This window comes from Mustela nigripes, chromosome 1 (assembly GCF_022355385.1).
Source record: "Mustela nigripes isolate SB6536 chromosome 1, MUSNIG.SB6536, whole genome shotgun sequence".
Taxonomy (NCBI): domain Eukaryota; kingdom Metazoa; phylum Chordata; class Mammalia; order Carnivora; family Mustelidae; genus Mustela; species Mustela nigripes.
In genome coordinates, this window is record NC_081557.1 from 166,427,812 (window position 1) to 166,454,508 (window position 26,697).

The window sequence follows — 26,697 nt, forward strand, 5'->3', positions numbered from 1 at the left end:
GAGAACTTAGAGATGATATATCTCAATCTTCTCATTTTACAAATAAGACAGCGAGCTCAGAGAAAAGTGGTGAATCAAGCAAGAGAATGCTGAAATATACCAGGTCTAGCACTCAGCTGTCTTCAATCCCAGGTCTTCTTCCTCTGTGTTAAAATGCCTTTCATCTTTTTTGTTACATATCATGTATATCACTCTCCTTCCTAGTTTTCTTTCCTTGCTTTAATCCTTTTTCTCCCTCTCTTTTCCTCTTGCTTTCTGGCACAGACAAAATGTTGTGCTTATTTGGCTTCAGAAATCTAGATTTTCCGGAGAAAGACAACTATCATATGATCTCCCTGATAGGAGGAAGTCGAGAAGCAACATGGGGGGCTTGGGGGTAGGAAAAGAATAAATGAAACAAGATGGGATCGGGAGGGAGACAAACTATGAGACTCTTAATCTCACAAAACAAACTGAGGGATGCCAGGGGGAGGAAGGTAGGGAGAGGGTGGTTGGGTTATGGACATCGGGGAGGGTATATGCTATGGTGAGTGCTGTGAAGTGTGTAAACCTGGTGATTCACAGACCTGTACCCCTGGGGCTAATAATACATTATATGTTAATTTAAAAAAATCTAGATTTTCTCCAAATATAAGAATGAGTTGTACTTATATTTGTCTACTTATATTTGGCAATGGCAGTGTAATTATTGTGAAATTGTTTTAGTTGCTACAAAACCATTAGTTAATATCTGTATGCTTTAGGGTGTTTTATTAACTAAGGGCAGTTTGTTGGGGAAGCCTATTGTTTTTATTTTTTATGTATTAAAAAGAGCTTTAGAATGTTAAAAATTGATCTGAACAAAAAACAAAATAATACCATTTATTGAGCTGATTTACAATTTTCAACAATCAGCAACACATTTTTAGTGCATATTTTTGCATATCTAAAATAGATGCCTCTTCAGTTTGGTAAATGCATGCAGTCTTAGTTTACTGATGGATTGTTTTCTAAGAATTAATTTTTAAGTTGATTGCTGGCACTGGGAATAAATTTTAAGTTGACTGCTAGTACTGGGAAGTACTTATTCTTTAAAAACAATATTATGTATTCTGGTTAGTTTAATCTTCAAAAGCCTTTTAATTCAGAATGGATTACTAAATAATACAATATTATAATTCAGTTATATTACTGGTAATTAAACAAATCAAAAAATAAATGAAGAATTCTTTTATTTACAACCCCCATACTTGGAGCAAAGTATGGAAATGATCAGTATAATAGAGAAGTTAAGAACATGTTCTCTAGGGGCAAGTGGGTGGCTCAGTTGGTTAAGTGTCTGACTCTTGACTTTGGCTCAGATCATGATCTCTGGGTCGTGAGATCAAGGCCTGCAAAAGGCTCTGTACTCAGCAGGGGAATTTGCTTGAGATTCTCTCTCTTTCTCTGTCCCTCACCCCCGTGTGTGTGTATACACCTTCTCTTTCTCTCTCTAAAATAAATAAATGAATCTTAAAAAAAAAAAAAAAAAAAAAAGGAACACATTCTCTAGAATCAGATTTGCAGGGTTCAAATCTTGACTTTATCATTCAGTAGACCAGGCAATTCTATACCCCATCTATTGACTGATTCTTTATCTGTAAAATGAAATAATAATAGTACCTTCCTCATGTGGTTGTCAGAATTCAATTGGCTCATCTCCTTAAAGCACCTAAGTCGAATGTCTGACATATAACAAGAACAATAAATGCTGTTGCTTTTATGAAGCTATCATAGCATTATTTTTATTAGAGATCATAATTAGGTTTATTTTTGTCTCATGAATCGATGAAAGTAAATGTAGACTGATACTGCATATTTATGAGCATTAGGAACTAGACCCTTTAATACATACATTATCTTGATTAGCCCTTATCAAAAAGTTTCAAGAAAAGAAGTAGTATTTTGGTATTTTATAAATGAGATATGGAGGGTGAGAGATTAAGGGTGAGAGAACCAGTAGCCAATAATCCAGGAATCAAACCAGACTATCTGACTCCACAGTTCATGTTTTGTTTTGTTTTGTTTTCCCCATTAACGCTGTACAAATATGTTACATATGTTTGTGTTAGACATGATGTCAGAAATTTAAGGAAGTCATAATGGGCCTTTTCTTACAAAGAAATCTTTACTTATGGCTCAAGAAGCTTAGTAGCCAAAATAAGTATATATGTGACACAATGTAGTTAAAATACACACAACACAAATAAGAATCAAGAATAGACAAAAAATACTTCAAATACTAGAATTCTATGAACAAAATGTTAAAGTAAAGGAATCTTAGTTTTTTAAGAACTTAATGGTAGAATTAATAATTTTCTTCAATTCTTACTACAATTTTACAGTAAATGAGAGTAAACACTGGTTGCAAAATAACTAGTTGGCTTATTATGCCTTTTTAGAGTAGCATTGATAAAAATATGGTATTCATTATCCAGATGTGACATTTAAATTTCAATCTACATTAATAAAATAATTTTCATTTCTTGGTGGCTGTTCTTGGTGTTCATTTGTCGGTTACATGTGGCTAATGAGTATCACATTGGGCAGTTGAGATACAGACATTTCCATCATTGCAGAAACTTCTGTTGGACAGCACTAGACTAGAGTAAATCAGGATGTGTAATGGAATGACCAGGCAAAATTTTTAATGCACAAAAGATTGGCTAAGGGTAGCTGCCAATTCTTTGCAGTTGAGTATGACAGAAGGAATGGTCATCTTGCATTCCATAGTACTGAATGGGCTCATGTACACAATTCTCAGCTCTTTGGGCCACTTTCACCCTCCTGGAACATCAGGTTCCTGATTTGTTCAGTTAAAGAAAACACCTTCCACCAGGCCTACTACCTCAGGGAAATTATGAAGCTCAGTACAGATAGTATGTAAGAATGTACCTTGTATAATACAGATAGTACTCAGACAAAGTATCATTCTGAAACCTGGTCCTTTGAACTAAGTAGTTCTCTAAGAGAACACAGCCCTAAAAACTTCTGTTGATGATTCAGGTCCAAGTTCTGCCACTTATTAGTTTTATAAGTTTGAGACTCAGTTTCATTTTTCTATAAAGCAAGAAAAAGTCACATAAATATTGTGAGAATTAAGTAATATATATGTGGAAGGAAGTCAATGAAGGTGGGTAGAGAGATGGATGAAATAAGTGAAGGGGATAGAATTACAATATTATACAATAGAAGAGAATCTAGAAAATAAAACAGTTATTCCATTTCACAACTTGTATAAACTTCAGATAAGTCCAAGTTTTAAATAATAAACACATATAAAATCAGTAGAAGAGTTTCATTCAATCTCATCTATCTAGATGGTGATTTTGTAAAACCTATAATAATTGATACCATTCTGTGTGTGCATTTGTGTGTTTGTGTGGCCTGAAGTATTCAGAATTTTAAGACAGTGATCCAGTTTCATTCTTTCCTATATAGCTGTCTAGTTTTCTCAACATCGTTTACTGAACACGCTATCCTCCCTTCTCTCGTTTTATATTCTTGGTTCCTTTGTTGTAAAATAATTGATCATATTTATGTGAGTTTATTTCTAGGCTGTCATTTCTATTCCACTGATTGATGTATCTGTTTTTATGCTAATACCATACTATTTTAATTAATATAGGTTTGTAATATAGTTTGAAATCAGAAGTATCATACCTTCAGGTATGTTTTTCTTTCTCAAGATTCCTTGGCTATTTGTTTTTTTTTTTTTTTTCGTGTGTGTGTGGGTGTGTGTGGTTCCATACACATTTTAGGATTATTTATTCTATTCTGTAAAAGATGCTATTGAAATTTTGAATGGAATTGGTTCAAATCTGTAGATTGCTTTGGGTAGTATGGGCATTTTAACATATTAATTCTTCTAATACATGAGAATGGAGTATCTTTCCATTTATTTGTGTTGTCTTCAATTTCTTTCTTCAGTGTCTTATAATTTCAGTGTACAGTTCTTTCACCTCCTTGGTTAAATTTATTCCTAGGTATTTTCTTCTTTTTGATGCGGCTGTAAATGGGATTGTTTGGTTTATTTCTCTTTCTGATAGTTTGTTATCAGTGTATAGAAATGCAACAGATTCCTGCATATTGATTTTGTAGCACTTGTTACAGATTTCGTTATGCTAAGCTTGATTTTCCTGTGAGAATTCCACGATTTCTGAACCTAATCCCAGTGTTCTCTGCACCTGTGATTGCAGAATGAACACTATTAATGGATAATCCACGGAGAAATCTTCTCAAGTGATTGCCAAGTGCTGAAGGGCTGCAGACATTTCTCCTGAAAGTGCTATCTTTTCAAAAAAGAGTAAACACTTCCTCTCTCAAGTACCTTTGGCAAAGCAGAAAGAAATACACAGAAACTTTTCTAGGCTTTTCAAAATGATTGCTATCCACTGCCACCCATAGAGAGCAGGGAGAAGATTTAATCAAAAGATTGCATCCAAGTGGCATCTGCATTCAGTGCAAAGGTGGGGTGTAGGAGATGCTCCTGATTGTGAGCTGTAGCCTCAAGGGGGTAGAAGTTAATGAGCTGGAGCAGCTATTAGTTTCTTTAAGATTCACTGTTTCCATTAGAAGTATTTTTATCTACCTATCATAAATTTCAGGTGTTTTTTGACTTTGTTTTGGTCTTAGTTCTGTTTCTTGAAGACATCATGGTTTTCAAAGGCTCAATTCATATAAATTTTCATCATATCCTGAGGGAATATTTATATATTTCCCAAAATAAAAAAAGGAGATATGATCTAATGATGCTCATTGATTCATCAGCCAGAGCACAAACTGTTCTCAAAATATATGAATAAAATACATGATTAAATTATCATGAATGTCTATATGAAAGTGCTTATAATATTTATTTTTCTTTATGGGGGAGATATTTTGTGATACATGACAAAAACTTAAAAATATATTTTACAGTCCTTGATTTTCATTTCCCTAGAAAATCTACTACTAAAATACTGGTTTTAGACCTGTATAAACTTTAGGTATATATATATATATATAGTTAGGGCCGATTTAATGTTAAAACCTGTTTAACCATTAGGGCCTGCTTAGCCAGAGCGAGTCCATATTGCTTAGGTAGCCATATTGTTGTTTACATCCACAGACTTCATTCCAGGAATAAACGCCCCAGTAGTTCCTGGTATGGGTTTCAGGTATCAATTCTGGGAATAAAAGCCCTAACAATAGAAGCCACATACCTTGAGGTCTGTGATTATGCCCTATAAAACCAGCCTGTGAGATCGGCAAGGCATCTCTCTCTTATGAGGTGGCCGTGACTGGTCAGTCTGGTTTCTGATGCCTGGCATGGGAATTAAGCTTTGCTTAACCTTTACTTTGTATCAGTCTCGCTCATTTGATCATGGACTCCATGATACACACACACACTCACACACACACACGTATAGAATGTATGCCTATACTATACATTTTAAAGGGAAAAATATGAGAAGATATGTACTTCTTAAAATACAAAAATTTACAAAGGATATATGGTTTTATGATTATAATATGAATAATAATATTATTATACCAAATTTTGGGTATGAAAATAAGTGGAGATGTGTCATGAAGGCACAGAAATGAGGGAGAGACACAAAGATAGGAAAATCACACTGAATTATATACTAGCTTGTACATTTACATAAGGTCTTAGTATTTGAAATCTAAGTCATATAGATAATAAAGTTTTTTTTTTTTTTTGGTGGGAAAGTGAAGTACACAAAGATAAAATAATTGGTTATGGGGAAGGAGTCAGACACAAAACTTCTAGTTTATTCACAAAGCATTTCAGCAGATTCTCAATTAATCTGAACGTCTGCCACTGCTGACATTGCATAGCAAGCTCTCTTAGAAAAATGTGCACATGTTGTGTTACTTTATTTGCTACAGCTGGGTAGCTAAAGGAAGACAATTGCTAGGAAAAAAATGAGATTAATAGCATAAAATGTGATGTAAATATTAAAACACAGAGAAGGAAATGTGCTATCATACTATTGATTCACCTTGTTTTAATGGATACTTTCCAAGACTAAGAGGCTTTTAGGCTAAATTTAAAAAATTGGAAGTAACACTTTTTCCCCTTGTGGTTGGGCTGTTGTTACTTTGGTTAGATGTAGTCACAGGAAATATTCCATTTATATTTTTTGTTGAATTAATGCATAGAAAAAAACAACTCTAGGCCACTTGGAAATGGATTTTATCTTTAATATAATTTATCTGAACTGTAAGCCTTGATAAAATCTATAACCATCTTAAATAAAAACCATTGATTTATTAAAAGGACTAAAGTGAGAATCAGATATAAATGTCTGGACAGGATTCTGCATTCAGTTTTATGTTCTCCATATTGAAAAAGCTAGAAAATAGCTCAAGAAGAGGGAAATATCAACAGGAAAAGTGTCTCCTTTGTAAAAGGCATGATGCTGAGTGTTAGAACCACTGAATTTCAATACAAAAAGTCCTTTTTCAAACCTCCACAGTCTTAAGTAAACAAGGATTCTGAAAGTTAAAGAGATGTGTCTAAAATCACACTGATGGGGCAGTAACTAGATATCATTGATGTGGCAGCTGGGTGGCTCAGTTGGTTAAACACCTGACTCTTGGTTTCAGCTCAGAGTCCTAAGAATGAGCCCCAGGTAAGGCTCTGGATTCAGCATGGAGTCTGCTTGAGATTCTCTCTCTCCCTCTGCCCCTCTCCCTGCTCTCAAAAAAATAAAGATCTTTAAATTAAAAAAAAAAAAAAAAAGAATAGCTATCATTAACATCCAAGACCCCTCTCTTTTTCATGAACCATGGGATCAAGACCATACAGCATGCATGCACATGACCCTCTGTTCTAGGCCTTCCTAGTTATTAATTCAGTCATCTAATATTCTTTTTTTTTTTAAGATTTTATTTATTGGCAGAGAGAGAGAGATCACAAGGAAGCAGAGAGGCAAGCAGAGAGAAAGGGGGAAGCAGGCTTCTCTGCTGAGTGGGGCTTGATCCCAGGATTCTGAGACGATGACCTGAGCCCAAGGCAGAGGCTTAACCCACTGAGCCACCCAGGTGCCCCTCATCTAATATTCTGTCTCTATCTCTAGTCTTCTTTATCATGGCCACATAGTTATTGATCGATTTTGAATGAGCTAGTACTGAGGACAGAGCTCTCTGGCGTGCCCCTCAAAGCCTCTTTTTAGATTGACACCATTCTCTTCATCGGCACACATGGAGCATCCTAATTAAATCAATACTAATATGATTTGCAACAAGGCCATTTTTCTTTATCTGATTTATAAGAATATCACAAGAGAACATTTTTTTTTCTGGTATCAGATAAACTTTGTCAGTGTTCTTTCTATAATAGGAACTTCTAATATATCACCTTTGATGAATGAATTAAGGTTGATCTGATATAGTTCTTATCATTGTTTTCCTTCTCTAGCCACGATTTATTTTTCTTATAGATGAAGTTAATAATTTTAATTATTTAACGTGTTAAACTATGTTTTATGTCCAACTCATATATCCATTAATAAATATAATTTATTTTCTTTCCATCTTGCTTATCACTGGTCTTCTAGAATTTATTTCTACATAGTTGCTCCAAGATGCCAGCAGACTCACACATATATTTTGGGATATATTTTGTTATTGCCAAGAATTTAATATCATTTATAGGAGAATGTCACTACTTTTTTTTCAGCCACATTGCCAAGAAAGTAGTCAATATATGAGAATACTAAGTGGGAGAGACCGATAACAACTTCTGTTTCCAAAGTGCAGCCTTCAAATTGTAGTTGTGTAGATTTAGTTGTAGATAAGATTCTAACTCAAATAAGCATTATCATAGCTTCTGAGACAGTATCTACAGTTTTCTTCTAGATACTTAAGGAAATGGAACAACTTTGACAAGACTGAAAAAATGTCAAAGAACACACTAGATTTCTTTTACCAAAACATCCTAAATATGAGATGTTAGCACCCCATACTCATTTCTTCCTTATACTGCATTTGATTTTAATCCAAAATAGCAGTAAGCAAGGGATTAATGAAATTTTAGGTTCTGATCAGATCTATTTTTTAAATTGCAGATGTCTTTTAAAATCAGCTTGTGAGTTGACCACTACATAATTACAGTCTGACTCTTTATATGCCAACATAAAGAGATAAAGTTTCAAATTTTGTTGTATAATTGTTGACTTCAAATAGATTTCTTTCATACATAGGGTAGCCAAAATCTGTGACTATATCCACCAGTAAGTAGAACAAAGTAGAACAAGATCAGTTTTTTCTTCCAGACACCAAAGTATTCTTACACTGGAATGTAAAACATTAGTAGAACAAGCTCAGCAAACAGGAAAATGTTAGAAAAGCATTCTCTTAAAAATTTATAAAAATATTATATTTTCAATTTGAGTATTTATAACAGTGCACAAAATAGTACACATTTCTTGAAGGAGAGCTTTGGCAAGAATATTAACAAATTACTACCCCCAAAAAATGAACTAATGAGAGCTAAGACTCTGGGGATTGTGCGATATTAACTGAAACTTTGTATTTTGCTACTATTTGAAGATATTCTTATTTAAAGTGCCTGGATTCTTAAGTTACCCACTTAATTATATTAAAGGTACATTATTATTTCAACATGCATATTTAAATAAACTTCTATGAAAGCCAGTGGGTATATAAAATACAATATTTTAAAATCTAGCACATTTACCATAAATTAAATATACCTGTGCTGTGAGGTACACAAAATACTCTGAAGTTGTAAAATACACTCCATAAAAAGACTTTATTAATGTGATTGTTAACATATTTTTGGAAGACTGGTTCTATATATCTGACTCAAATGTAGACAATCCTACCTATTACCTCCTAGTGTTAAGTGAGCTGGTTAGAGCCATCGAATTTTAATACTGATTTTCAGTTTCAACATTTCGATTTTAAAGATGAGAAAATATTTCTAGAGGTATTAACTTACTTCTCAAGACTAATATTTAGGTTGTTTACCTGGTACTAGCTATAACTACTGGTATTATTTTCAAACTATAAATATACTTGGGCAGGTCATATGTAAAGATTAAATGGGGAAGTTAATCCTCAATTATTTAATTATTTGAAAGTTTCATATTAGTTTAGGTTGCTAAATTCATTATGACTTCAACATAGTAATTTATTTTACTGGCTGTTCTTCAGAGAAGTTGATGTCTAATGTTTGAAATTGGGCACAATTCCTGCAGATTGTGGGAGAAAGAAAAATGGAAGTAATGTTTCTCAGTGGTGGTGGAGATCTCAGTGAGTTGCCTAAATTTTGTAAGCTTTCATTTATTCTTGTTAATGTGTGTTTGGGGCACTATTACTCTTTTATAACTAGGAGGCTGGCTCAGAGTTGTTATGGCGTCCTTCTTCCCCACAGTCATCATGAATTTGTACTACGTAACTGATACCCTCTTATTTAATCTCTGAAGTCCAATCTGTATTACCAAAGATGTATTTCCCTAGAAGATAAGGAAGATATTATTAAATAATATCTTAGAATATAGATATTATTAGAATATAGAATATTATAGAATATTATTAGAATATAGATATTATTATTAATAGAAGATATTATTAAAATGCTTATCCAGGGTGGGATTTACATCTTTGACCTAATTTGTCATATTAAAATATAGAAAAAATATGATTACTAGATAAATAACGGTATTCCAGACCACAGTATTTTAATTTTAGGTACAAATAAATTAAGAGAAAAGCCAGCTCTATTTTTTAAATTTTTAGAAATGAGTGTTATTTCTGCAATAATCTTGATCATTCTAATACATGCCTATGAAAGGAATCCAAGGGTAAGGTGATTCATTATGAGATGTCCATGGCATGGATGTCATTTGGATTATTTTAGCCCAGAACACAATATGACAGAAATATGTACTTGAACTTCTAAATGTCTTACTTTTTTGAAATGTTCTAGAAGGGTTCCTCTCAGTTTGAACTGGCATTTATACTTTGAAATTGTAGAGTAATGAAACAAAAAGCAAATATTTATGCCTTACTATCATCAGTTATAGGAGGGCAAAGACAAAAATACTGCCTTTTGCTTTTCTTCCCTCTGGGACTCAAATCAAAAATAAAAAGGAACACTCACATGAGCTTTTCATTTCTTGGTAGACAATATTACATGAATATGAGAAAAAGAGAACTATCATCAACAATTACTGGGCTTATTTTAATTTGTTTAGGAGTGAACAAGAAAAAATATTTTAAAAAATATGCCGAAACCAAAAGAAAGAAATAAAAGATGGGAAGCTAAGTGGTCAATACAGAGACAAATGTTACTCTGAAATACCTATCAGTTATTTAATGTGATGACGCCTAAAACACAGCTATAAAAAATATTACCCCCCCAAGTCTACTGCAATATGAGCAAGATGTTGGAAAATGAGAGCTGACACTACAAAATGGAAAGAGAAACTTTTCGTTTAAGATGTGTGTTATTTATGTTCTTTAAGTTTTTAGTTTTAGGGACTTTGTGTGTGTGTGTGTGTGTGTGTGCTATAAAGGCATAGTTTTACTTCATTTTTAAGGTAAGTTTCTTTGAAAGAGAAACCCATAATTATCCATATTATAGGCTGAAATGACTAGATTAATGTGTAAAAGTTCATGCACTTTTTTTAATGTGTAAAAGTTCATGCACTTTTTGTTTTCAAATACTAGAGACCATGATAAAATGTGAACTGGACATAAATCTTATTTTCCTTTATCGGTAACAGAGGAAAAAACTAAAATGAAATCGATTTGCTACATTAGATTTTAAAACATGGGTGATCTTTATTAAATAAGGGTTTTTAGGTAATTGGTTTTTAAATTGTTGAGTGTTTTTTAAGGAAGAGTCCATGTAGTAAGTAGAGTTCTATATAAATAAATGCATCACAAATGGAATAAATAATTGGCATAATCAGTATGACTCTTTTCTCCTTGGGAAAACCTCTCTGATTTGTATGAGGAACACATCAGCCGGAGAGAGGAAGATGGATAGTCAGCTCTAGGATTCTTTTCAACTCCACACATTTTTTAAAAAATCTCACTTGAGTCACATGATAGAAAAAAAAATCTTCATTAAAAAATCCTAGTAAAATGTCATTATAATAATCTTTAGAGGCTTTTTGTTTCATGTGAGTTGTTCAAAAATAAGTTTTTTCTTGCCACCCAGTAAGTCATAGAAGAACTATACTGCAGCTCTCATGTCTTAATCAGACATACATGATGGCTTGGTAGAAATTAGATGGGGCTGGGGGAGGAGTGGAGGCATGTTTAGGAGGAGAGGGATAGGTAGATGGATGTTGGGAAATTATAGCACATACTAGGAGAGATTCCTGGGATAAAAGAAGCTTCTGGGAGATTAGAGGACATCAGGGGTATTCTGTTCAATAAAGGACAAAGGTAGCTACTGCGATGCCTAAATTATAACCATTACCGCTATTTCTGCTTCTGTACCTTCGCTTGCTAATCCATGAGGAGATGGAAAAATACCAGCATACTTTCTATAGACACTTTGTAACCACACATCCCCCACCCAGAATTGGACATGACAGAATGGCTGCTCTCCGCCCCCCATCGGGCTCTGGTCCAAGAGATAACAGTCATCTGACGCCAGAGAAACCCCCACCTGGAATTGGATGTAACAGAATGACTGCTCCCGTCCCCCCATCCGGCTCTGGGCCAAGAGATAATAACCATCTGGTGCCCTGCGGCTTGACAGGAAGACCCCGACCAATCCTGAGGTGACACATACTCTAGCAGTGCCAACTCAGCAGTTTGAAGAATGACAGCCTCTTGACCTAACCAAAAATCTGTTCCCAGCCCTTTTTCCGCTCTGTAGCGCGCCAGTCATATTATAGAGTTCCTTTTTGATTTGCCCGTGGTATGTAGCGAATTGTTACAAGATATGATGTATGCTAAGTCCCTGCCTCCCCAAAATAGTGTATAAAAAGTGATGTGATCCTGAGCTTAGGGCCTCTTAGCGTCACTGGCAACAAGTGCGTGGAGGTTCGGGTTCGAACTCTTAATAAACGACCCTTGCTGTTTGGCTTTGACTCTGGACTCTGATGGTCGTCTTTGGGGGGGCGGCTTGGAATTTGGGCATAACACTACAACTGCAGAAATATAATCACTGGGACTTCAAGTGAGATTTCAAAAGTTTCAGGTGGAGTAATTGAGAACACTGCAAAAGGTCGTACAAGTCCTGCTGTAAGAAAGTGATTGTCTAATCTGGAACCGATGTTGTACATAAACAGTGCTTATAGAAGACATAAACTAAAAGAAAAAATGGGTAGAAAGAAAGAAAACAGGCAAAAAATGAGAGTAAAGCATCCAATCATGTTAAAATGCTATGACTAGGTTTTCCCCTCTGTGTTGGGCTACCTACACAAATCCTATGTAAAATAATATGGAACAGTACCTTTCTTTTAGCCTTTAGCTGCTCATGATACTTGTCACAGGTATCTCCTGGGATCTCTCCTCCCCAGAGAGTAATTCCAACAATGGTGTATGTGACACCCATGACGAGCAATGGAAAGCAGTACACCAGTATAATGACAATAATATGGTAACTGCAAAAAATGGAAAAAAAAACAAAAAAACAACCCACATGTTGATACTGCATATGGAACTTTGCATTCATTACCTTTTAAATCACAATAGAAAATTCCAAAGATTATTTCCACATTTTCTCCAAGTTATCATTTCCCAAATCTGTCAAGATATGATGTTATTGCCTACTACTGTCATCCAAATGCTACCAGTTGATTCTTGTCAATCTCTGATTCATATGCAAAAACTCTAGCTACATTGCAATGCTGATTTAGACTGCTACCCAGGTTCTCCCTGCCTAGAGGTTCAGGATGAATGCCATTTTTCTGCTTGGTAATTGGTTGAATTAATATAATTAAATTATCATCAGAGAGAAAGAGATGAATCAACTGAGAGATATTTTCTCATATGTAAAATTGTTCTATATATCTCTGCAACACCGGTCATATTTGAAACAAATTGTTTTTTATCCAAATAAAAAAATGTAACTACTCTAAGCCACTTTGGATCCACAAGTTATGACTGTAATTTAAAAAATCAGGTAATTACATTTACATTCATTTTTCCAATGTCATGACACATCTGATAGCATTATTAATTTGGTAAATAACATTCAGATGTGTTAGTCACACACTAATTTATAGTGTCATGATACTATAAATTAGCAAACTCGACTCTAGGACTTCATAGCTTTCAATTAAAATCATAAGAATGCAGTTAGGGAAGAATAGGTGGGCTACTGATAATATAACCATACAACTAGAGTTTGTATAAAGTTTTGTGTAGCTTCCAGAACTTCCTTTCCCTGGCCAGGATTTTATAAAAGGGCAAGCCACACCTTTGGGCTTCAGTTTTTCCCTTCCCATTCTTTCCTCAATCAATAGGAACCCTGCTTTTGTTTGTGTAATGATTTTATCTCCAGGGATCTTATCACTTCCTCCAGGAAATTCCCTAATTCAACCCCATATAAATGTCATCAAATATTTCCTAATAGAAACCTTTGAAACTTAACAAAACTTACTGATCATATTATATGGTAGTATTTTAGCCTTCCCCCCCCGCCGGCCTTTTTAAAAGATTTTAGTTTTAAGTAATCTCTATACCCAATATGGGGCTTGAACTCACATCCCTGAGATCAAGAGTTGCTCTACCGACTGAGCCAGTCATAATATTTTAATATCTTTTTCCCAACTAATGTGTGAACCCTTAAGGGAAATGCTTATGTCTTATTTACTTAATTGTTGCTCCCAACCTGTAGCTCTTCAAGTATTTTAATAAGTTGATTTGAAAACCACAATAGAGAATTAACTTACATGAAATGTTGTTTGGGACCTTCTGGCCATTGCACATAGCAAAGAGTACGGCCTGGCATGACTTTAATTTTGGAGTAAAGACATTGAGGGAAGGCAAGTAGGAATGCTAGAATCCAAATACTTCCAATGACGATCTTGGTTGCTGTGGCAGACAGTCTGGGTTTCAAGGGATCAATAATGGCCATATACCTATACAAAAACAAACAAAACCATTTTTTTTTTTTTGTCTTTCTTGGTACAGAGTTAAAAATGGAGTTTCAAAGGAGTTATTTCTCTGGTAAGCAAGTTAAGGAGGATTTTGCTTATGTATAGGTAACATAGAGTAACAATCATGGCATAGTTTTAAGGATCAGGCAGATTAAATTTCAAATCCTATTCTGTCACTTATTTAACCTTTTTGAAACCCAGCTTCATTATTTTAAAAATAGAAATAAGAACACCTGCCTCATAGAGGTGAAGTCAAGATTAATAGAAATAATATAAGTGAAAGTTATCGATTATTTGGTGCTATTCCTAACACATTATCAGAATTCGTAAATGTCTGCTCAATGGAAGTGGAAAAGTGCGTAGTAAGTGCTTAAAAATATGAGTTCTGTACCTCAAGGCCTCCCTTTTTCTTCTGTATGTTCAACTGTTTACAAGAAAATTCTGGAGAACTAATATGGTTATGACTGACAAAGATGAGGAACCCCTATAAAGGATATCATCAACAACTCCATTTAAAAATATCAACAGACAAGTTCAGGATTCAGATAATAATGAATAAGTCAAGTCTGACTGAGGCAGGCTCTGCCTTGCTATTATCTCTAAAATTGAATTCTTGGTTTATCATGAAAATCTTCACAGTATCTATATGATGAAGTTCTAGAACCTAGGTGAGGTTTGGTGGGCTGAGGTCTGGAGCCGATGACCAAGAAAGAATTCTTGAGACATCTTTGGTGCAAAATGGTGGTTTATTAAAGCACGGGGACAGGACCCGTGGGCAGGAAGAGCTGCTGCCCCAGGTTGTGAGGGATGGCAGGTTATGTACCGAGGCTGGGGGAAAGTGAGGGGAAGAGAGGTTTCAATGGAGTTTTCATATGCTAAAGAGGGCCTACAAGGTGCCAGGATGTTCCAGGCCTGCCGGAGGCCTTGCCCTTGCTGCTGGATCAATGTTGTCTTTAGACCAGCCATTAACATTAAGATAGTTGGGAGACTTTTTGGTGGGGTCTCACAATCCTGCTATCAATTGTCTTTGTTAGTGAGATTTAGGACATTTGTAAGCCAAGGGAGACTCCAGTCTAGCAGGATTATAAACTCTGCAAGTTAACTATTTGCTTATTGTTCATGGCAGTCAGGGCTGCCTGAGGGATGCTACACTTATGGAGGGGAGCGGGTGAAGAGGGGGTGCAAGGCGCCAGCTTTTGCTTTGTCCTCAGCCAGCCTCCTGCTCCCTCATCATATGTATGATGTACATACATATACATACATGTACATACATATGTACAACATGATAGTTGTAGGAAAATATACTTGGCTTTTAAAGTGCGAATTTGTGGGAAATTGTAAACTCTGAATATGGTAGCAAAAGTCAAGCTATATCCACTTGGTAAAATAGTAATTACGTCTGGGAGAATCAATTTAAAGTTTTAAATAATATGTCTGATTGCCAAATTCTGTCTAATAGAGCAGAAAATTATTTACAAATTATACAAAAAATTAATTATATTTCTGCATTACTATCAATGAAACATTATTTAAATTATTTTACTATTGACCATTCTGTGTTTCTCAAATATTTTTTGATTTATGCAAAATTTTCAAAGGCAACAATTTAATCAAAGAATGAATATTAAACCCAAACATTTTAATCTTAAGAATAAATATTTTAAAATAAGGATAATTTATTAATTTGCTTATTGCTCTTTGTTTTATAACTATAAGAATTGGACCTTTAATAGATATATTGGAACTTATCTATATACTACAAATAATAAACTAAGGATGTTTTCTTTAAGTAAATTCAACTAAAGTTAGTATTATGTATGTCAGCTACTAGGTATAAGTGAATGTTAGGTATGAAAAAAATCATAAAAACAGTACCATAGTTTCAGAAGATTAAGTGCTTATGTTTGAAACTGAAAATAGTTTAAAATGTACCTTTTGTGATTATTTTGGTGAATAATAGCACATTACTGATTGCGAACCATGAGCAGGCAATTTATAATATACATTATTTAATATCCAGAACAATCTAATCAACCAAATAATATCATCTCTATTTTATAGGTAAGTGAAGCTTAAAGACATTAAAGTTCAGAATGACCCAGATATTAAGAGCTAGAATGCTAAACCAGTTCTGCCAGTCTTCAAAGTCTGTATGTTTATAGACCGTAGCTTTGAATATGACTCATAAGGAATTGTGGAAGAGAAAGGAAAATACACAAGATAGATGCCATCCAAAGAATCACATTTTGCCTTGGAATCTAAAAGTGTGCAGGTGCAATATTAAAGCATAGAAAGGTAATATTTGTAGGTGGGCATTTCTGTTTCCACTGCTGCTGATTATGATTCACCACAACATTTCTCTTCTTCTATTGACTTGTTGCTTAGTGGGTGTTTCTAGAGCCAAGCACAGCACTTATCAATAAATTTTGTTGTACTGAACTGAATATTCCTCAACTCCATCATAATCTTTTGCTTTTTTGCTTGCCCTGGAAGTGTATGAAGGCAATTTGGATGTTTGGAACTGTTGATTTTTTGAGACTAAAAAGAGAATTTGAGTGACATGAGTGGGTTAGAGTCCTGTACAGTTACTACAGCACAAATAATTAAAAAAACAGTACAAGTTCTTTACTGATGGTTTTGGTGAATTACTCTCTATTATAGAAATTATTTCTTGGCAGGGAGAATATTGCTTTATATGAAATATATGAAAATAATCAATTTATATTCTCATTAACTAACACTTTAGTGAAAATGGGAAAATTTAGTGAAAATTAGGAAATTCAAGTTGATGTTTTTGTCATTTCTGGTTTGATCCATTATTCATTCAGCTGAACACTTACTGAATGCCTATTGTAGTATTATACTATTATAGTATTCTAGACGTATAGTGATCCAACACTGAAGAGAAATGACCTTCACAGAGTTCAGAGTCCAGTGAAGTAGACAGATATTAACCAAATAATGTAAAATAAACATAAAATTCCAAATATGACAAGGGTTACAAAGGCAAGCAATATATAGCCATGTGAATGGCTATATATTGGAAAAACATATTTAGATTGTGACTCAGTCTTCCTTAAGAAAAGTCATTCTGGGTTGAAACTTGGAAAGGTGACTAGGCAGGGTGGCAGAAGAATAAAGATTGCCAGAAGATATGTGGAAGAACAAAGAACCTGTGAAAAACTCCCGTGTTAATGGATTTTTATTGGTTGACTTGTGTGTCTCTCAAAAAGATATGCTTAAGTCCTGAACCTTTGTACCACAGAATGTGACCTTAGTTGGAAACTGAGTTTTTATAAAGGCAACTGAGTCAAAATAAGGTCATTAGGGTGGGTCTTAATCCAATATGATTGATTTAAAGGAGGAATTTGGCAGCAGAGAGAAACATATGGAGAAGGCCATACAAAGATGGAGAATTGAATGATGCATCTAACTGAATGATGCATTTCTAAAGAAATAAGGAGAGAGAAACCATGAGAGACTCGTGACTCTAGGAAACAAACTGAGGGTTGTGGAAGGGTGGTGGAAGGGGAGGTGGTTGAGGAGATGAGGTAACAGGGTGATGGGCATTAAGGAGGGCACGTGTGGTGATGAGCCTTAGGTATTATATGCAACTAATGAATCACTGAACACCACATCAAAAACCAATGATGTACTATATTTTGGCTAATTGAATTTAAATTAAAAAAAAAAAAAAAAAAAGCCAAGGAGTGCCAAAGACTGTCAGCAAACCACAAAAAGCTAGGAGGAGACAAGGAAGAATTTCCTTACAGGTTTCTGAGGGAGCATGGCCCTTGACAACTGCTTGATTTCAGCTTCCAGAACTGTCAAGACAATAAAATTCTATTGTTTTAAGTCACTCCATTTGTATGACTTTGTTACAATAGCCCCAGGAAACCAAAGCAATGGGTAAGGATGCGGGAAGCATTGGGCACTTGAGAAATTAAAGACTACTGTAACAGAAACAGAAAGTGAAGGGCGAAGTGGTTTGAGATGGAGTTGTACAGCAGGTTGTAGGTCTTTTGTCCTGTGCCAAGTTGTTGAGGTGATCAGAGAATAATCAGATTTTAGTATGGAGAATGGACTGAAGGAAAGAAAGGAATGGAAGCAGGGAAGTAAGTAAAATTGTCTATTGTTTTGGTTTGGATGAGAAGATTGCAGCTTGGAATAGGGTGTTACCTGGGAGATTTAATTATGTTAATGATTTGAGGAAAATAAAGGAATGTTGAAACATTGTAGAGAGGGAGAGCCAGTTGGCCAAAGAAGTAGGTAGAATTGCCAGGCTCTGCTGACAAGACCAATTTGAAATTGGTAATTAGGAATTCATTGTGGCATCAATATTTCATATTCTGTGACTCTCTCCAGCAGTAGTAATTTGCTCAAAAGTAGGCATAAAAAATAAAATGATCCTTAGGCTCATCCACATGGATATCCTCTGAACCGTGAGAAGAAATGATCCAATCTGAGATATAATATCACATAAATGATTGTCAGGACTTTTATTTCTCCTTTAAAGAAATACATATCTTCGATGTGATCACATTAGCTGTTCCTAGGTTTTTTTCGGAGCTCACTACCATTCTTCCCTCATTAAATAGATTCTCAAATGTGTTAGTCTCCTTGGTATGATTATTTCGTATGTAATAGCTAAGGTTGGATTCTTCACTCTTCCAATTAGCATATCACCTAAACAAGTTTAAAATTACTTTTTATTATCTTTTGAGTCTGCAATTCTCAGAAGCATCCATTCTTTACCACTTATTTTTTTTTCTGGCATAATTGAAGTATCTTTTCTGGTCCTTTCATGTCTAAAACAGGATATTTTGACATAACTTTTTCAATAAGTAGGCCTTTTCCATTTTGCAATTGCTCTTGATATCTGGTATAATTCTTCCTTTTGCTAGCATTTTTATTAAGCTCTGTTTCTGGATCTTTTTGTGCTTCTGCAAATTTTAAAATTTCGATAAGAAGACAGTGTTCTCTTCAGATGGGTACTTGATTATATTAACAATGTGAAGACTATTTGCCTGAAAGGACATGGATTTGACTGTTTTCCAATTTGCTTCTGGCCACAGTAGACAATGTTTTAGTCTGTAAAGCCCATATATAAAATGCTATTTAGCTATTGTCTATGTAAAGTTAAGATTAGTTGCCTTTCATGCTAAGGCATTTTCTGCTTTGAAAAATCACTAAAAAGAAATAAAATCTTTTCTGAAATTGCATTTTGTAGACAAAGTTTATTTTGTGTTTTTTTGTGTGTTTTAAAGAAGCAAGAGTGAGCCAATTAATCTGTTATAAATATAGTCTTGGTGAATTTTTTTTTTTTAAAGATTTTTTTTTTATTTATGTATCAGAGAGAGAGTGAGCACAGGCAGACAGAATGGCAGACAGAGGCAGAGGGAGAAGCAGGCTCCCTGCTGAGCAAGGAGCCCGATGTGGGACTCGATCCCAGGACGCCGGGATCATGACCTGAGCCAAAGGCAGCTGCTTAACCAACTGAGCCACCCAGGTGTCCCAGTCTTGGTGAATTTTGAAGGGAACAAGTATTTATTAAAATAAACATATACATACATTCAAATATATGTATACATATAATAGGAACTTCAAAATATTATTAAGTGAGAAAGAAAGCAGTTTATTCAGGTTTTTAAATTTTTTTAAAGATTTATTTATTTGTCAGAGAGAGAGAGAGAGAGAGAGCGAGCACAAGCAGAGAGAGTGGCAGGCAGAGGGAGAAACAGGCTCCATGCTGAGCAAGGAGCCTGACAGGAGATTCTATCCTAGAATCCTGACCTGAGCCCAAGGCAGGCACGTAACTGACTGAGCCACTCAAGGATCCCAAGTTTTTTGATTCTTACAAGTAAAATTTATAAACAGGCATTTGAGGGAGAAGATATTTAAAAAATAATTTCTGAATAGTGAAAGTACTTGACCCTCACTATACTTACTTCCAATATAAATTTGGCCATTAGGTCTATCTATTCATTTATTAATCAAATATCAGCTATTTGTTTCAACTATTTCTTGAATGCTTTTCCCCCCCAAGATTGTATTACAATCTTTGGCCATATTGGTAAATGAAATAGATACAATTCCTCCTCTTGTGGAGTTCAGAGTCTAAAACAGAAGAAATACATTATTCAGATAGTCACAAATATGTTAAGAAATTACTACTTAAATGTTGCTTAGGAAATATTGCCTCTGGGACATTTAGTTAAATTTTCCTTGGAGTTTTATTGTAATGGCCTGGGCAAGTTCAGCACCCTTCCCTATGATTTCAAAGTGAAATCCAATCTGACCTATTTGATGCCCTCTGTTTCTGTTGTTGAATCTGTATGAATACATTCATCTCACCCACTGTGGACCTGGCTGAGAAATTGTACTGATGATTTCCACAACAAATGCAATTATATAAAGCATTTCAGATTTCAAAATTTTAATGGATTTATAAGTTTAGGAGAGGGGAGGATGTACCAGCAGTCTTCATCCTCTGATTCTAAACTTGATTTTTCTTCTCTTTGTTATGCTTACTTTATATTCTATAATTTAAAAAAAAAAATGCTATGTGTACCATGGGTGACCCTGTCATTTACAATGCCTTTAGAAGTTTAGCCCAGTTCCCTGTACTGTCAGTAAGCTAGTCTTCCTTCAGGAAGTCTGCAAAATAAAATTGTCTCCCTTGTGTACACCATGATGTTATGAAGACATGTACTAGTAATTATAAAGCATAAGACAGGGAATTTGACCTAGTCTGGGGTAAAGGTGAAATGATGGTAGAGAATATTAGCAGGCATGGCTTCCCTGAGGAAGCAGCATCAGTTTGGAATGATAAATAGGTGTTAATTAGAATGAAGGTGGGACTGGAAGAAAAAGTGGAATAGCGAATCTGAGGTCAGAGAAAGCACGAGGTATTTGAGGAACTAAAAAAGCCAGCTTCTCTATAGCACAGAGGAGGGAAAAACAGAGGTGTCAAATGAAACTGGAGATGTAAGTATCAACCATGACTTCACTGATATTTTATATCCAATATATATTTAGATTTTCTTTTTTGGCAATAAACGCAATAATTGCTAACACCTGTATCAGATGCTATTCTAAAAGCTTTATATATAAATCATTTAATCTTTAAATTCTATTTATAGTCACTACAAAATGAGTTATAATGAAATGTTACCTCATTAGTGAGTATGACATAGAACAATTTCTCCTCAAAATTTCAGACATGAATTTAGAAGTGGTTTTCTTTTTTTTTTTTTTTAAGATTTTATTTATTTATTTGACAGAGAGGGAGATCACAAATAGGCAGAGAGACAGACAGAGAGAGATGAGGAGAAGCAGGCTCCCTGCCGAGCAGAGAGCCCAATGCGGAACTCGATCCCAGGACCCTGGGATCATGACCTGAGCCGAAGGCAGAGGCTTAACCCACTGAGCCACCCAGGCGCCCCTAGAAGTGGTTTTCTTAATAGACAACATAAAACTTGCTGCTAATGTATACCTTATGTTACTCATACTATCTCTGATGATAAATAATTAAAAAGTCAGAACACAATAGGTTATTTCATCCACAAAATACTGTAAAGCTCTAAATCACTTTTTTTTTTTTTTTAAAGATTTTATTTATTTATTTGACAGAGATCACAAGTAGGCAGAGAAGCAGGCAGAGAGAGAGGAGGAAGCAGGCTACCCGCTGAGCAGAGAGCCCAATGCGGGGCTCGATCCCATGACCCTGGGATCATGACCCGAGCCGAAGGCAGAGGCTTTAACCCACTGAGCCACCCAGGCGCCCCTAGAAGTGGTTTTCTTAATAGACAATATAAAACTTGCTGCTAATGTATACCTTATGTTACTCATACTATCTCTGATGATAAATAATTAAAAAGTCAGAACACAATAGGTTATTTCATCCACAAAATACTGTAAAGCTCTAAATCACTTTTTAAAAGTCCAATTTACTAACATTTTGTGTCATCTCTGTATTGTCTCGGAAAAATAATGGGAACATATATCACTACTTTTATATATCACTTTGAAAGTACTGTTTTCACAGAGTCACCTTTATGTTATCAATCATATATTAGAAAGTTAATTAGTTTCTTTGTTAAGAAACTAATTCCCCCTGAAAATAGTTTTGAACTCTTGGCAGATTATTTTTCTGGAAGAAATGTCTTCATTAAAATATATCTGAAGTTTAAATCGACCTATAAATATTTTCAGTATTTTATATTTTATAAGCATATAAAATATACTATACATATACATATACTATACATAATTGTGTATAGTATAATTACACATGATATTCTATTTATACTATCAGGTAATATGCTTCCTAAAATACATACTGAGCCTCTTTTCAAGGCACTAAGAAAACATATTCAATCCAGTTTAATTTCATTTTATAAGGAAAAGAGTTTTTATGAAGAGGGAATTCAAAAGGTTGTCCCAAAGTGGAGGAGTTGGGATAAGAGCTAAAGAAATTCCCAGGTGGGAACAATAGACATTTCAAAGAGGACTCAGGACACTTGCTAGCTTTAGTCAATGTATAAAACGCAATAGGGTCAAAACTGTAGACCAGTTTTAGATCACTATAGGAGGTAAAGCTCAGACTACAGTTTCTGGAGAAAGATGAATCACAACTCTCTAGGGGATGATAGATTGTCTTCAGTGGTAAAAGTTCTTTTTTACTTCTCTCTGTTGTTGAGGCACTCAGGAATCAGGAATAAAATGAGTCACCATTTATTGAGTGAATTAAAGGATTATAAACGTAAGGTGAATCGTTGAAATAGATAAAAGTAGTCTCCCACACAACTTTGAGAGTCTAAATTTAATTAGAGAGAGGTTGTCTGAAAACTAATTATAGTTTGAGACCCTTATCATCAGAAATATGACAGAAAGCATATTATTGGGACAACTGAGTGAAGTTACTTACTACTTTGTGTAGTTTTCAGAGTACTGCAAGTATGACTCAGATACCAAATGGTATTGAGCCAAAATTCACTTCCCCTCTATTAGCTTCTCCTCATAATTATTTGGCTTCCTGTTTTATATGGCTTTTATGTGCACTGATTAAGTAAAGCTACATGTTATACTTGGCACTACAAGTCAACAGCAACATTAAAGAGAATTATAAGAGTGGGTGAAAACATTTTCTACTCTGGCAGTGTGAATGGCTTCAGGAAAAAAAAAAATCAATATTACTATGCATATATGAAAATATATTTGTGTTCAATAATAGGTTTTTCCTATCTGGAAAATGAATACTTTTTTGAAATGTGCTCATTGTATTAGTCATATGTACATATGAGTTACTCTGAACTCCTTTATTTTTTTCATTTCCTTTGCACGACCATAAACCTTATCAGTTCATCCTCTGACACCACCAAATCTATTCTGCCCTCCCCTCCAGCTCTCAATTCCTAAACTATTGGAACATCATCATAATGGGTTTCCCTGATGTTACTCTTTCTTAGCTTTCTTCACAATGTCTTTCTAAATTATTTCACTGTCTCTTCACTTTTGACAAGATTAACTGCAATTCTGCACACCCTTTACTACAGTGGCTCTAAATATGTTCCCTTTTGCTCAAACTTACTACATTGTATCAGTCAGAGCTCCAGGAGAAACAGATGGCACATTGGCATGGGAAAACTGATGTGAGTTTAATAAAGAGGCCATTTATAAAACTAAGTTACAAACCCCATTTTACAAAGGTGTTAAAGGAAATCAACTTGAATGAACATTCTTAGGACTAGCAATAGCAAGGAGTGGGAGGAGTGGGTGTTCCCCCTTGCCAGGTCTGAAGTATAAAAGGGTGCTCTAATATGAAGTGAGGAGATGAACTCTTGGGGGAGGAGCCCTTGGCAAGAGCTATGGGTACTATTGGAGGTTTAGCAAATTTGCAGCAATCCTGAATGGAAAGAATGGTAGATACCACCCAAATTTGCTCTCCTCTCCTCCTCCTATCTCCTCCAAGTGTCTCCCATTAGGCAAAGCCAGGAAGAGGCCAGCGAGCAAGCAACCCTTTAGATGCATTTAGTCCACAGAAATAGCCTGGTGGGAAAGGGGCAGGAAAAAAAAGGAGTCGAATGAGTAGAGAGTAGATCTGAACTGAGAAATGGAAATTGTCCAGCTCACATAGCCTTTAATAATTTCATCCTTCTCACCTTGTAGTTTCTTTGCTGGTATGATTTCTCTTGCTCAGACCTTACTCTAAAGTTCTGCAACTGCTGAACTTCCAGCTTCCTTCAGTTTCCACACAAATTACAGTATGACCACCATGGAGTCCTTTCCTTCTCTCTGTCCAGAGCTAGTTTTTAACCTGTGCAGTGCATCAACAGCATTATGCTTATATTCTGATTTCAGCTCATTGGAATTACTGATTTACTCTTTTCTGTGTTCTGTAGCACCTAACAAAGTATAGTAGTCAATATCATAGTTGAATAGTGACTTCAAATGATTGTCGCATATTTGGACAGTTGAATACTTGAATATTTCTATGGTGGTTGAATGTTCGGATGGAATGAATAATTACTTACAAATAAAACCTTCAGTATGTAAATAGTTTTTAAAGAATAGCTTTCTTAACTTTGCTAAATAGGATTAATATATGTAATATAGAGTATGATTATGAGATTAAAATAACTTTGAATAACACTGTGTATACAAAGGGACTTAGCTAATGTCAGTCACAGTAGAAACTCAATCTAAAACATTCCAAACTATGTTGAATAAAATGAAATTAACACTTAGGACAAAAACAAAAGCAAAATAAAGAAGCTAGAGTGGTAAGTTTGAGACAAAAACAAACGGAACAATTTAACATGGTTCTTAGAACTTCTGATTGACATGGAAAGAAAAACAAATTTATGCCAAAATTCTAATGTAAGGATTGAAAAAACATCTTTTGGTAATGCCCCTACCTCTTCAACACACACCTATCCCAAAAGGGTAGCACAGTATAGGTTATTTGTCTTCTAAATCTCTCCATCTGAAACAATTTACTAAGAGAGTAGTGAGATTTTCTATGCAACTTCAATAAGGACATCTAATGCTCAATGATTCAGGGATTAAATGGAAATATTCAGGGTTACACTTGGAGATTTTTAAAATTCGTTTTGTATACTAAGAATTGACTCCTTTCAATTTTGTCTAATGTGGATCTACACCCTATCAGACTCCTTTCTGAAATAAATAATGGCGTGTAGCAGCTCTACTAGGTTATCTTTCAACTCCTAGAGATGAAGACATCCGTCAAGCAGGAGGATTTCTACATCTTTGGGTATTTAAGTTGTGATGAGGCTTATTTAACTGTGTGAATGGAAGAAAACAAGACAGTAGATAACCTTTAAACTTGGATTATAAAAATGGAAAATGAAAGCTCTTTCATAGCTTATTTTTCTTTCTAATTATATTTTCATTATATCTTTTTAAGATAATTTGTGCTCAACTTATTTGATGTAGGAAATGATAGGAAAACAATTTTTAAAATTTCTTCCATTCACTCAGTCATATAAGAAATCGTATCGAGGGGCGCCTGGGTGGCTCAGTGGGTTAAAGCCTCTGCCTTTGGCTCAGGTCATGATCCCAGGGTCCTGGGATCGAGCCCCGCATCGGGCTCTCTGCTCAGCGGGGAGCCTGCTTCCTCCTCTCTCTCTGTCTGCCTCTCTGCCTACTTGTGATCTCTGTCAAATAAATAAATAAAATCTTAAAAAAAAAAAAAGAAAAAAAAAGAAATCCATATCGAGTGTCAAAATTATGTAGTTATTATCCTAGATGCTATGAATATAGTGGTAAACAAAATACATAATAATAAGCATTATGAAAACAAATCAGAATACATGAATAGAAAATAACATGAGGCTACTATTCAGATGATGATTACTCAGTTCACATATGATATACAGTGAAAAAATGAAAGGTACCTACTCATTTCTTTGTAAGAGTTGTATTTTTGTCCTCTTACAACACATCTATAAATAGAAGATAATTTTATTTTAATAACCTTTCTTCTTTGTAGAACATAATTCTTCCATGCTTTCCTGAACAATAATATGCCAAAAAATTATGTCATAAATTCAAGGTTGGTCTGAAAATCAGTTAATATGTAAAATGTAATATGCATAGTAATAGGATAAAGAACAAAGACCATGTGATCATATTAACAGAGGCAGAAAATACTTTACCAAAATCTAAAAGCTTTTCAGAATAAAAACTCTCCACATGCTGGGAATATAAAGGAATTTCTTCAACTTGATAAAGTGCACTGATGAAAAATCTACAGTTTACATTATACTTGTTAAAAATGTAATTCTTTCTCCTTATAACCTGAAACAAAGTAAAGATGTCCAATTTCATCACTTCAATTAAAAATTGTACTGGAGGTTCTAGCCAGGGTAATCAATCAGGCAAAAACCAAACAAGCAAAAATAAATTATAAAATAAAGAAAAGAAAAAGAAATAAAAAGCATGCAAATTAAAAAGAAAAAAGTAATGTCTTTATTAGCAGATGACATGATCCTCCAAACTGAATATCCTAAGAAATGCACAAAAACCAAACCCATTAGGGATGCCTGGGTGG

General features: G+C 34.7%; 1 protein-coding gene across 1 annotated transcript in view; it reads right to left on the minus strand.

The window, feature by feature from the left end:
- TACR3 (tachykinin receptor 3) overlaps positions 1–26,697 on the minus strand; it is a 78,638-nt gene that overhangs the window by 30,910 nt on the left and 21,031 nt on the right. The window contains exons 2-3 of the mRNA XM_059394873.1: positions 13,914–14,102; positions 12,470–12,620 (exon numbers count right to left, since the gene is read on the minus strand). Of these exons, the coding sequence (XP_059250856.1) occupies positions 12,470–12,620; positions 13,914–14,102 (340 nt within the window). The remainder of the gene's footprint in view (positions 1–12,469; positions 12,621–13,913; positions 14,103–26,697) is intronic.